The sequence below is a fragment of the Bremia lactucae genome, linkage group LG11, assembly GCF_004359215.1.
Source record: "Bremia lactucae strain SF5 linkage group LG11, whole genome shotgun sequence".
Lineage (NCBI taxonomy): Eukaryota > Oomycota > Peronosporomycetes > Peronosporales > Peronosporaceae > Bremia > Bremia lactucae.
In genome coordinates, this window is record NC_090620.1 from 198,220 (window position 1) to 212,044 (window position 13,825).

Below are 13,825 nucleotides of genomic sequence, written 5' to 3' on the forward strand. Positions count from 1 at the left end.
ATATCTATTGTGAGGAGTAGTCTCTCCAGACAAGCTATTGATTAGCCGTTCGGGCAAAAGCCACGGCTTCTTTTCAGAGGCGAGATGATACATTTTATTGCCTTCACTCCCCTAAGTGGTACCCACTGAAGCAATGGTACCACAAGAAATATAATTGCGATGGCTTACGCCATCGTCACCACCTTGCACAGAAACAGGTGCAGGTGACCGTACGGAAGAAGGAACGGGCGATGAGGGATCATCCTCATCGTCGGAACCAAATAGACTATTAACTCGTCTATCAGAATGAGCCCTCTCACTCGAAGGCTCATGGTCAGCCGCCTGACGTCTATCAGGCGACTGTTCTATTCTCCCCGAGTCGGCCATTGCGTCCGACTCGCATTCGTAGTCGACCTCCAAAGAGGGGTCGTACTCACGTGGTGAATCACCACGTGCTCCCGCAACATCTAGTGTTGCGCGAGAAGAAGATACTACGGCAGACGTTCCGTCTGCCGCAAGAAAGAACAGTGCGTCACCCGCGGCTGCACGAACCGCAGCCGAAGGCGCTGCACTATCAGCACCCCGCATGGATTAGTTCTTCATGCGATGGAATTTAAAGTGACGGTTCTGACCAATCAACATCATTTTTAAATTAAGTGGTCCAGTGACCACTCCATCCGATGACAGTCAGAGTGATTGTCGTGTAAGGGAGGGGTGATATAACGGGGTGTATTGTTACATAAAATGAACACTTAAAGGTTGTTAACTGATATATTATCTAAAAGGTAGAGAATATTTGGAGAATATTACTTTATATAGTAATGCTTGGAAATCTTATCCATAAATATTATAGGCTAGAATATCTATTTATCCCGCAGATCAATCAGCTGTAAACGTAAACAAAGAGAGAGCGACAGATAAAATTTCAATTGTATGTTTAGTATTAGTTCATAATTAAGTTAGCATTAACAGATAGAAAGAAGAAGAAACTTAATTTTATGAATACAGTTTTCATTTAACCCTCTTTAAAGTAGTTGTCTAAAATAGAAGTCTTCCTCTGCACGTACTAGTGTACGTGAAGTGACGTAAGGCACCACTCGCAACTGAAGCAGTGCGAAGTGGACTTGTACTGAAGCAGTACAAGTCGTAGTGCCCCGTTACAGCTGACATGTTCCAACTTTATCCTGAGTACGATCGTGGACATAAAGAATCGTGTCTGAATGATCAGAGAGTGTGACTTTTCCTAATTGTAAGAAGAGCTAAAAAATTGCGCTAGCAAATCGCTTTGTAACTCGCGACTTTTCCGCTTGCCTCTGTTAAAACTTCTGCGTAAGTTGTGGAAAAGAATTCTCAATTACAAATGAACAAATACTAAATTTAAGATTTCGAATAACGATCGAGCGAAAAAAACTCGTGTTAACTTTTCCTCGGCGCAAAAAATGGAGCTGTGCTTCGCAGGCCAGAACCTCTTCATCACTGGCGGCACAGGCTTCCTAGCAAAAGTAAAAAACTATCCATCGCCTATTTTTTCTCTCTTGTCGCGCTAAAGCATTGTTATCTTACCTCCAGGCCGTAATTGAGAAATTGCTACGATGCATGCCAAACATCGCCAAGGTATTCGACCCCATTTTTTCATTTGATATCATTGATGCCAATCTTAACACGCATAGATTTATGTATTAATTCGCTCTCGCAAAGGCGTGGCGCCAGCCGAGCGCTTGCAGAAAGAAATCATTGAAAGTCGTATCTTCAATCGCCTACGCGCAGAAAGACCTAATGATTTTATAAGCTTTGCGAAACAAAAGCTCCAAGCCGTCGGTGGAGACATCACGGCACCCGAGTTGGGCCTTAGTGCAGAAGATGCACAGCTACTGCGGGCCTCTATTCATATTTCCATCCACTCGGCAGCTGCGGTGCAATTTGATGAGCCCCTCGAGACGGCTTTGGAGATGAATTGTCTTGGAGCTTTAAATGTTGCCAATTTTGTGCGGAGCTGCCCTAAAAATCTCTGCCACTTGCATGTGTCGACAGCCTATGTAAATAGTAATCGAAGAGATACGAGAATTTCTGAGGAATTGTATCCGCTGGATTTTGACGCTCATGTCGCACTTAAATCTGTGACCATGGCTTCGTCTAGTGAATTAGAGCGTCTAAAGGTTAATCTCATGGGAACTTATCCGAACACGTATACACTCACTAAGTCAATGGCGGAGCATTTGTTGGTGAGGGAAATTGCGCCAACGTTTCCGTTGATTCTATTTCGCCCCACGATAATCGGTGCGAGTTGGAAAGAGCCCATGCCTGGTTGGATTGATCAAGTTGCAGCGGCCGGCGCTATTTTTTTGTCGGCAGGCTTGGGCGTCTTGACAATGCTACCGGGAGATCCACGAAATATTGCTGACATTGTTCCCGTGGATCTGGCTGTAAACTGTATGCTTCTCTCGATTTGCGCCAGAATTCATGAGCACAAAAGCTCTTGTATACCACAAGAACACACTAGTCCGCTGGCAAAGGACATTGCCTTTAATAATCCCATGGTCGTACATTGTGGTACGTCAGATCCAAGACAGAACCCACTTCGTTGGCGTGTGCCGTGTGTGCTGGTACCGGAGTATTTTCGCAAGAATCCGCCTTTACGTGGAATTTCGCCGGCAAAATTCTCTATGATTCCAACTCATCAAAGCTTTCAGATTCAATGGTTTCTTGCATACGCACTACCATCGTCTGTGTACTCAACTTTTGCTAACAAAAGCGGTCATCCAGGTCACATTAAAAATGCGGCCAAGCTATGGCAACTGACGTGGCGCGCGCGTAATCTCGTGGAGCTGTTTAAGCCTTTTACTGAAAACCAATGGATCTTTGTCGCTGACGTTGTAGAAAACAGACTGAAGCCCTGGGCAACACAGGACTTTTGGATTGATTCCCACGAAATTGCGTGGGAGCGGTACGTGAGGAATTTTTGCGTTGGGCTGAAGAAGTACATGCTAAATGAAGATGTAATTGACGTCGACATTGAAGGCGTGAATCAAACTAAGCTTGCACTAAGCACAGGGCGTATTTTGGAATGGGATCCGGATCACCACGCGATTTCGTTTCCTGGGCTTCTCTCTGACGTCGCTTGGGCTTACACGTCCAGCCGTAAGCCTGGATATACTACTTCTGGCCTCCTTGGCCGTGTCATGGGCATCACTGGGTGGAAGGAAGGCATGAATCATGAAGCCTCTCACGTCCCCAGACTTCATGTCGAATCTACTGGTGGCCTTCGCAATAGTGTCCTAGAGGCAGAAGTCGTCCGCACAGCTATAAGCAGACGTGTTCACGATCATGGAATGGACATTGATGACGTTGAGCGTGAAGCAGCCGCCATACTAAACGCTATGGCGTCACAGCAAAACTACAAGGTAGTGCGTAAGTTTGGCTGGTTACTACGAAAAGTGTGCCGCAACATGTACGAACAGATCCACGTGGACGAAACAGGACTTACTTGCATTCGTGATTTACTTGCTGAGAGACGTGGAAGTGTCGTTCTTGTGCCCACGCATCGATCTTATGTTGATTTTTTGCTCATGAGCTATGTATTCTTCGCCTACAATATTCCCATTCCTTATGTCGCAGCTGGAGAAGATTTTCTTAATTTGGGTAGACTCACGAAATTGCTTCGTGAGTCTGGTGCGTACTTTATTCGGCGATCATTTGCGGACGATCCTCTCTACTCTGCTGTATTTTGCGCTTACACGCAGTATTTGGTGGCTCGTGGACACACAATTGAATTTTTTATTGAGGGCTCCCGCAGTCGTAGCGGTAAACAACTTCATCCAAAGTTTGGCATCTTGAGCACAGTCGTCGACTGTTATCTCTCTGAGAAAGTAAAGAATGTAGGTGTTTTCTTACTTGCTTGTATTGAATATGTTAACGTGCAACTGCATGCATACAACAGCTCTATATCGTGCCCGTCACGATTGACTATGAGAAGCCGTTAGAAGCTCTCTTACACCAAAACGAGCTCCTAGGTGAAGGCAAAATTCGAGAGGTATAATGCTTGATTTCATGTAAACTGATGAAAGAAACTAATTTGTAATTGATCTGAGTATTATAGTCGATCAGTGCTCTATTCAAAGCCATGCCTATCGTGCGTAAAAAGTTTGGTTGCATTTCGGTCAAATTTGGTACACCATTGGACGTTAAAAAGCATGTTAGTGCTGCACGTGCACGTGCTCAAAAGCAGAATGTGTCAGTGCCCACTTCAGCCATAGTAGAAGATCTGGGCTACGCAATCACAGATGCATTGATTGACAGTGCGACGTGTTCAATGTCTCATGTGGTGGCGACGATTTTGCTCGTGTACCGACAAGGGATTTCCAAACAAGAGCTAGTGCGCCAGACTGACTGGTTAAGACGAGAAATTCTGCAACGTGGGGGTCGAGTTATGGGTACTCAAGGACGCTCGCCCACCGTCGTCGTAGACTGTGCGCTTGAATTGCTGCACGAACTCGTCATGCGGCGGCGGAAGGACCTTGTTGAGCCTGCCATCCTTAGTGTGAGTAATTTTGAAGGATTAAAGACTGTTGAATTCTTACTTATGTGTAATTCTCAATTCGTCTTAGCGGGAGCAATACCCCAACATGATCGGCCTCGGCTACTACCGCAACAAACTTCTGCATTGGTTCAACCTCGAAGGTGTTCTTGCTTGTGCATACAATGCTTTGGTCGCGTCCAACATTCAATCTGGAGCTAACAGTACACATATAATAACAAGCCAGTCACAAAAAGCGGGTGTGGATCGCCAGGAGCTACTTGAAGGTGCCTTGTTCCTGCACCAGATGCTTGCGATGGAATTTGTTCGTAAGGATGACCCAGAAGGGGATCGTGCTCATCTCGTCGAGGCCTTAGCCAAGCTCGAGACTCGCAAAGTGCTCGTATCGATAGCTAGTCTTTCACCGACGTCACCGCGCGTGGAAGCAGCAGATGGAACTATGCTGTCGTTATTAAACACTCTCATCGGGCCATTCATTGACAGCTACTGGGTTGCTATAACAAGTTTGTTTGCTTTGCGTCCAAAAGGTGAAGTTACTACCGAGGATTTGCTAAAGCGTCTCCAATGGCTCGCAGAGACCATGTACCATGAAAAGCTCATTCATTTCTATGAGTCGTGCTCGCGTGAGACGCTGCAAAATGCGTTGGCGTTGCTGCAGCGGTGGGGAATCCTCTCCAGCTGCCAGCTTCCAGACAGCAGCAAAGCCAAACGCATTAAAGGAAAGCCAGTGAAACTTTTACGATTGAGCCAGCCGTACGCGCTCGATAAAAAGTTAGAGAAACTTGCCATGCGCGTGTTTAAGTTCCGCAAGCTGCCGTTAGGCTCCATGATTGGCGAGACAGAGATACTCGCACGCCTGCCTGCGCTTTCTCGTATCTAATACACTATAGAGTCATGCGCACATATGTAATCAGCGATAAATCTGCATACAGTCATGCGTTAGGTCACATACAGCGCGCGACATTATCACCCTATTTCCGAGGATGGAATTGGCGACATTTAGAAAGTTGTACGACAGCAACAAAAGACCTCCATTTAAATACACTATCACGTGTATCCATTTGATCAAATTAAACTCAACAAAGGCACGTATTTGCTCCTTCGTCTTTAGGAGCCAGTCGCTTACAAGTTGCCACGAATGCGCTCAGAGACGTCGCCAATGCTGTGGTGAGCAGCAGACCAGGCGCAGTGGAATAGGCCTTCACGGTCTGTGCGCTCGTACGTGTGACCGCCGAAAAAGTCACGCTGAGCTTGAGTCAGATTAGCAGGCAGACGCTCGCGACGGAACGTGTCGTAGTAATTGAGCGAGCTTGCGAACGAGGGCGCAGGGATGCCACTCGCGACCGCAAGCGACACCACACGACGCCACGAGTACTGGCGTGCCTGCAGCTCCGCGGCAAAGTCTGGATCCACCAGCAGCGAGATGAGTGAAGCGTCTTTCGTGTACGCGGACTTAATGCGGTCCAGGAACTTGGCACGAATGATGCAACCGCCCTTCCAAATGCGAGCGCACTCGCCCAAGTTCACATTCCAGCCCATTTGGACACCCGCCTCGCGGATAAGATTCAAACCTTGGGCATATGAGCAGATCTTGGATGCATACAGCGCCTGGCGCACATCGTCGATCAATTGCTGCTTATCAACGGCAGGGATTTCAGACGGACCGAAAAGAATCTTGGACGCAAAAACACGCTCGTCTTTACGAGCGCTAAGGTAGCGAGCGTCCAGAGATGCTGTGATAGTGGGAGCAGCGATCGAGCGCTCGGCAGCTTCTTGTACAGTCCAGCGACCAGTACCCTTCATGCCAGTTTTATCGAGGATCTTGTCTAACACGTAGCCTTCATCAGTCAGATCGTCCTTCTTAGCAAAAATTTGGGCCGTAATTTCAATAAGAAATGACTCCAGCTCGCTCTTATTCCAATCATCAAAGACATTGGCCAGCTCTTCGTTCGTGAGGCCGCCAGCGATCTTGAGAATGTCGTAGGCCTCGGCAATCAGCTGCATGTCACCATACTCGATACCATTGTGCACCATTTTCACATAATTGCCGGAGCCGATAGGACCAAGGTACGTGGTGCAAGCACCATCGTCTACCTGGGCAGCGCATTTGGTGATAATAGGCTCCAGCGCATCAAAGGCCTCTTTCGGACCTCCGGGCATGAGCGAAGGCCCATTGCGAGCACCTTCTTCGCCACCAGACACACCCATACCGACGAAATGAATGCCTTTAGGCACTAGCTCACTTGCACGGCGCACGCTGTTGGGGAACCACTCGTTGCCGCCGTCAACAAGAATGTCGCCGGATTCCATGAATTCTGAGAGCGCGGCAATGGTCATATCGACAGGCTTTCCAGCGACGACGAGAATGATAATCTTGCGGGGACGAGCGAGCGAGGCCACGAAATCCTTCATGTCTTTGTAGCCCACAAGAGGCAGGTTACCTTCATCCTTGGCTCGCTGCACCGTTGCATCCACCTTGTCGGGAGAGCGGTTGCAGACTGACACCTTGAATCCGTGTGATGCCATGTTAAGCGCAAAGTTTTGACCCATAACGGCAAGGCCGAATAGTCCGATGTCCGAGAGATCAGCCATGTTAAGAAGAATTAGGGGGATTTAGCGCTCAGATTGCGTTATGAGGAGTGTGGTGAAGATTCAATTAAGAGTTTTAAACACTGATGACAAATGTACCGGTATGCGTAAATTGCTACCGGTAGCTTCTGAACAAGACAATTCCAAAAGGGCTTCCTGATAAGTGTCATAATGTATTGTTCCAAGAGACATGAAAACATTGAGTGAAATACAATCTAGCAGCTGTACTGAGTTTCTGATGAGCATATTTCTCGAACAATGTGAATTATGATAAGTTTGCGTAATGTCACGGCAAAAAAAATACCTTGGCGAAAAGCAAAACTACAGTATTGCTGTTTCTTAATATCGGTTTTAATGGTCTAAATCGTATCATTTCCGATATGTCTTCAGTTTGTTATACAGAACATTCCCAATACACGCTAAGTGCGCCCAGTTTTGGTTTGAGGATATTTAATGTACTATTTTTGACAGGTGAGAAAAAGCCAAGAGCGCCGGCACTTGATAGGCAAGTCATAAAAATAGCGGAAAGAAAAAGCAGCAAATCGAGCACGGGAGAAGCTGAGCTGTGTTGGTATTGCACCGCTAAGAAGTGAAGGTAACATGATTTGGAACTAAAATAATTTCTCAAGTGGTTAAGACGTGGGACCAACTGTCGGCGTGACGTTACAAATTATATCAATCCGACGATGGTAAAGTTGAAAACCGGTATCTGGTGTTTGGGGTTCACCAGGGCTTCGCTCCCCCAAAGTCACGTGCCCTGCCATCTTTATATTTCATCTTTAGGTTATCATTTGTAAGAACTGTTTTTACTTAGCGTAATTACCAACCTGCTTGGACCAATCAATGAGGGTAAGAAAATGAGTGGAGCAGAGTAGTGTTAGACAAATTAAACTCAATAATCATCACTTCGGATTTTGTCCTCTACTCCACAGTTATCTACTCGACAGTTATCTACTCCACAGTTATCTACTCAACAAGCTGGATGTAGCGGAGCTACCTCGCTCCTAAAGTCAGAAGAAGACTTTTAGACTCAAAGAGTCTTTTAGCTCTATAGAACTAATGGGCTTAACAACTGAGGGAGCTATTAAAGCTCAATGAATCCTAGTTCAAGGGATTCAGGGGTTCGTAGAACCAAGTGGCAACTAGTGCCCAAGAGTATGTACCTTAGAAAGGCTTCTGTCTCTCACAGATTTATGCGCAAGCCTTAGGAAGGCACTAGACGCTTTAAGATCAAAGAATGGAACTGCACTTTATTTAATTATTTAAATCTTAAACGTCTATATCTGGGGGCGACCATATTTGTTGCATAATAAATGGGATTTGAGTAATGGGTCACATACCCTTTTAACCTATTCTAAACTAGTTAGAATAGGGTAAAAGGGTATCTGACCGATAAAGTAAATGCACCACAACAACGGTTCTCTAGCCAATGTGTGCCCCATTACCCCCCCCCCCGTCAGACTGTTGACAACGAGTGACAACATTCTCTCCATTTCCTTTTTGATGTTGGAACCTAAAAAGCTAACCGTTTGGTTGTGTTTTTCTTCCATTGTCTCATGACAATCAAGCATGAGTCACAGACTCTGAGCACCTTCCTCGACGATGAGGGAATGATGAACTTTGATAGTCACGGTTTATCGGAAGGCTGGAGGAGAAAGAGCGTCGTTCTTCACGCCTTCTCCTCCGGATGAACGTCGGCGGGCCCCGAATCCGTTCCCAGAACGTGGTGCCGCTGATGTCTTAACTGCATTGAGCAGGAAACGGGATTCTGAGTTTAACATCATTACGAATCCGCTCGATTAAGAGAGAGAGCGGGCAATCCTTATAGAGGAAAAGCTCGTCGTCGAGCTGCCGAGATAGAGAAAGCTAAAGCTCATAGTGACAATCGATTCACTCCGCTTAGTGCGGACCAGCGTCTCAAAGTGATAGCGGGTCACAGCTTGGCCATCTGGATCTTCGAAGACCCGACCAGGACGCCGGAGTAGATCGCTGCTCGCGATGATCTTCATGAGCAATACCTTACGCCAAAGGTAATGACGCGAAGTCAGTATCTGACGCGTTCTTACGTGATCAAGCCCGTGGGGCTTCGGTGACCTCAATGAGGGATATTTCGGTCGTTCTGTATCCAAACGAATCAAAAAAGCGGGAACGAAGTTTCATTTGAGAACTGGGTACATCGGGCCCGCCGCCTTCGTAATATTTGGAATATCAGAGAATCTGCGGATGCGGCTGATGTTCGTTTGGAACGGAAGCTATGCTTCGATTTCGCCAAGCTTAAGGCCAAAGGCCAGTTACTTTCGGCATTGATGCCACAACACGAAGAAAGGTCTAGCCGATATTACAGTGCTTCGGTTGACCGTACAAACATGGATCAAAGCCGCACTGAGGCTATAGACCCACCTAATCCCACGTTTAGTGGTGGGACGTCGTTTGACGCGAGTTGACCCTGAGCTTGGCGCTCAAAACGCCAACGGCGTACGGGTAATCTTGCCGAAGAGGTACCTCGAACTCCCAAGAGCTTTCAGACTGGGGTCATCCTAGCCACTTCACCAGATATTGATATTGACCCTTACGACGGCATCGCTTTAAAAGTTTCTCCACATGAAACTGAAGGTCGCCCCGCGCAACAAGCAGCGCGGATGGGGACAGAAATTTCGGCGGAAGCATTTGATGCTCTAAGGCACGAGGTGCAACTTCTTCGTGAGGTCCTTGCTCGGGTTAAGAGCCCTTTTAAGGCGGTTGAGAACCGTTTTTCGACGCGACAGCGTCAGCAGCCTCGTTTAGAGCGCCAGCTGGTCATCCTGGTGAGGATGCAGCAATCAGCGGCACGATCGCCTATCTCGGTGCAAGCGCCTTCAAGTCCACGTGGAAAGGGTCCCGATATGGCTTAAGTAAGTTAACGTAGAACACTGGGTGTGTACGCAGCTTAGTATGAAGGTTTGGCGCATAAGCTAGACCTCTTTTGGCCACGACCGTAAATATTCCAATAAAGCGCGGGCGCTATTTGGTCTTAAAGACCGCGGAAACCAAGTTGGCAGGTAATTTTTTTGGCGTTTAATAAAACTCGATATCCGACCATATAAGAATTAATACAGCTTCAGCCTTTGGCATCTGCTTGTTCTTTGTGTTTGTCTTGGCATCGTATCCCTTACATATCTCAAAACACTAAATCGCGCGCGAGAAACTCGCTCACGTGTACCCGAACGTAACAGGGCTGATATCAGCAAGCCTATCGGCTAATTCTCCCCCACAAAGCCCTGAACCACGCAGGGGAATCGGAAACGGAACGCGTCGGTGGGTGAGACCGTTGACATAGAACGGAGTATAGCCTGTAGAGGCATGTACAGCGTTATTTGACGCAAAATCCACCACTGGGAGCATTGAGCTCCAGCGCTTTGGTGTCTGAGTATACACACTGCGTAAAATGTCTTCAATTACGCGATTTACAGGTTCAGTTTGACCATCGGTCTACGGATGGTCCGCGGTGGACATGTCCAATCTGGTGCCAAGCACGCAGAAAATAGATTTCCTAAACTTACTCGTGAAACGGGAGTCCCGATCAGAGACATTGCCACTGGCAAACCGGGTTGTCGAAACACGCGATCGATAAACAGCCTTGCTGAACCTTCACCATCAATGGAATCCGGCACAGCCGCTAAGTGAGTTATTTTGCTCAATCGGTCAAAAAAGACCACTACGTCAGAGTTACCGGCCGAATCTTTTGGTAGACCGAAAACAAAATCCATACTAATGGACTCGCAACACCCTATGGATACGGGCAGACTTGCCAGTGGCGCAGCAGCATGCGCCGAGAATTTAATCCGTTGGCAAGTTTCACAAGTGCAAACGTTAGTGCTGACAGATTATAAAGTTTAAGCCAACAAAAAGTTTGGCTTTCAGAGCCGTAGGTCTTTTCTTTACCGAAATGACCACAAAGGACAGTATCGTGTGTTTCACAGAGGATTCAGTACTTCAAATCCTCATCATCAGGAAAAACGATGCACGGAGGATCCGCAGCGTCCGTGCAATAAAGCAATAGGTCGTTACTGACAGAAAATCGATATAACCTTGCAAGCAAACGTGCCGATAATTTAAAACCCGAGTCGGAGTCCTTTAGAGCTCGTAGCATAGCTACACACTGTTCATCCTTGGCGTAAGCCGAACGGATTAAGTCAGTTATAGGCGACATGATAGTCGTTAAATGAGAGAGCTCATAATCCGGCCTGCGTGATAACGCATCGGCCAAAGCATTCTGCTCGCCACGATTAAACTTCACCTCGAAGTTGTACTCGGCGACGATGGAGAGCCATCGGGCCATTCTCTGTGGGAGATGGGGCGACTTAGTCGCCGTGCGTATTAATGCGTGATCTGCATATACCACAAACGGCTTGGAGCCGAGCAGATGAACTCTCAATTTGACAAGAGCATACTTCATAGCAAGTAACGCTTTGTCATAAACTGGGTAATTCTTTTCCGCAGCTTTAGCTGTCTAGACTCGAACGCAACAACACTTTCACGCCCATCAACAGCTGTTTGTAACAGAGCACTGCCAATCAGAAAATCCGAAGCGTCACAGACGACACTGAAACGCCAATTTGGATTGGCAGTGCCAGAATCGGGGCATGGATAAGACTATCCTTAACTCCTTGAAATAATATGTTCTGTGCTAGTCCAGCACCATTCTGTATTTTTTTAAGGAGATTAGATAATGGCCTGCCAATATCAGCGTAATTTTCGCTATATATGTGTAAATAATTGGCGAGACCCAACCACTTACGCAAATCCTTTTAATTTTAAGGAGCTGGCCAATCCACTATGGCTTTTACCTTAGCGGGATCCGCTCTAAGGCCTCGCTTTCAAATCATGCATTCAAAGAAAGGAATTTCGTCTGCGCCAAAGATGCATTTAAATGCATTAACATACAATGTATTTGTGCGCATACACTCGAACACGCTCGCAAATGGTCTAAATGGTTTTCCATATCCGACCGACCCTGCTCCGCACGACTATGGACAAAAAGGTCATCGAAAAAGGTCTGTGCATAACCTCGATGAGGGCGAAACAGTTGCGTCACTAGACAATTAAATGTTGCCGGGGCGTTGGGAAGCACTTGTGGCATAACCAGCCACTCCCATAACATGCCGCTTGGGGTGCTAACCGCTGTAAGCGGGATATCACTAGCTCGCATGAGCAATTGGTAGTAACTGTCGACTAAGTCCAATGCACTGCACATTGTACATCCACCATATTGTTCTGAAGAACATCCTTTCTAGTAATGGGGGTTTGTGCTGGTATAGTGGCAGCATTAATCTTATTATAAGCATGTACAATGCGCCATTAACCATTTGTTTTTTTACACAAAAAGTCGGTGTCGAATGAGGAGATCTGCTCTCTCGTACCATTCCAGCCTCGTGCTTAGCACGGAAGAAATCGTCAATGACGTCACACTTCTCCCTTGGTAAAGGCCATTGTCGTGTGACATAGTATGAACCAAGTCAATTTTATGACGAACACCTCTATCCGGAGGTAAAACAGATGGTGGATTATTACATACCACATCTTGGAATTCCTTAATTAAGGAATAAAATGGGTCCGTAGAATCTTTAAGAATCGATGACCCATTCCGCGCACTAATTGCAGCTTTTGTGTCATTCAGGACAGCTTCGTCTAGAAGTGACGATGAGTTTAAATCAATTGTTGGTCGAATGCCCACCATCTCAGATAAGTCGCCAGCCTTCAAGGGTCGGCCGCACTTATCAATAAACACTTCGTCTAGCTCTAAAGAAGCATGTAACGAAGGGATTGCCGCAAGGCTAACTTCCCCTTCAATGTTACCGGTTACACCATTTACAAGCGTGTGTAATTGCTCACTCGTATCATTTTGGGAGGGTATAAACGCTTTGTGTCCCTCCTGTCTTGATGTGGATACAATACACCTCTTAGAGGCCGGGACATTCACGTCCCCGGGTTTTCCAGCCTGTATTGGTTCTATACCAGACATGGTGTATAATTTGACATCCGACAAGGAGTTAGGTAACTCAACTTCCTTATCCAACGAACGTTCACGTGTCGATTCACTTGCATTAGAAGGGTTTGACCCAAAATGCCCTGGCGAACCGCCAACAGTGTCACTATTGACACTGTATGGTGCCACCTCGGCCGACCACACTCGATTGACTTCGACGTGCCACTCAACGAATTTCAGGATATTGCACCCTTGAGATCCGGCCAAACGCCAACAATGCTCTGACACTCAGTATGATGACAACGAGGCCACCATACTCGGTGGACTTAGACGTGCCACTCTACGTATCTCAGGGATATTGCACCCTTGATGATTCGGCCTTAGGCCAACAATGCTTTGAGCATTCAGTGAATCGTTATTACAACGAGTGTCACTCGACGGAGTACGTACCGTTCCACTTCTTTCTACTGAGTCGGGCTCAGAATTATGTTTTTAACATTAAAGTATTTTAACTCAGACATGCCAATAAATAAAACACTGACAGACTCATTCAATGATCCACGCCAATAGCGCTTTTGTTGCCTAGCACAGGTGGGTTCATGACTCTCCAAACGCTGCTAGGAACATTGCGCGTGGCTCCTAAGGTCTTAGACCTCCAATCGATCCATGGCTCATGGTGTTCTAACCAGGCCATACCAAGGATGAGATCATATCTCGATTCCAAATCAAGGACGAGAAAGCGTTCCACACTGTCCAAG

General features: G+C 46.7%; 2 protein-coding genes across 2 annotated transcripts; one reads left to right on the forward strand and one right to left on the reverse strand.

Annotated features, from left to right (window-relative positions):
• Positions 1–1,418: 1,418 nt before the first annotated feature.
• Positions 1,419–7,174, forward strand: CCR75_004491 (uncharacterized protein; the record flags this gene model as incomplete). Its single annotated transcript, XM_067962577.1, has 6 exons — positions 1,419–1,481; positions 1,549–1,593; positions 1,650–3,854; positions 3,917–4,009; positions 4,076–4,516; positions 4,584–7,174. The coding sequence occupies 6 exons, from the start codon at positions 1,419–1,421 to the stop codon at positions 5,391–5,393; spliced, it is 3,657 nt and encodes a 1,218-aa protein (XP_067817734.1). The 3' UTR covers positions 5,394–7,174.
• CCR75_004492 (uncharacterized protein) lies at positions 5,636–7,105 on the reverse strand (the record flags this gene model as incomplete). Its single annotated transcript, XM_067962578.1, has 1 exon — positions 5,636–7,105. One exon carries the CDS (start codon positions 7,103–7,105, stop codon positions 5,636–5,638), a length of 1,470 nt encoding a protein of 489 aa, XP_067817735.1.
• Positions 7,175–13,825: the final 6,651 nt, after the last annotated feature.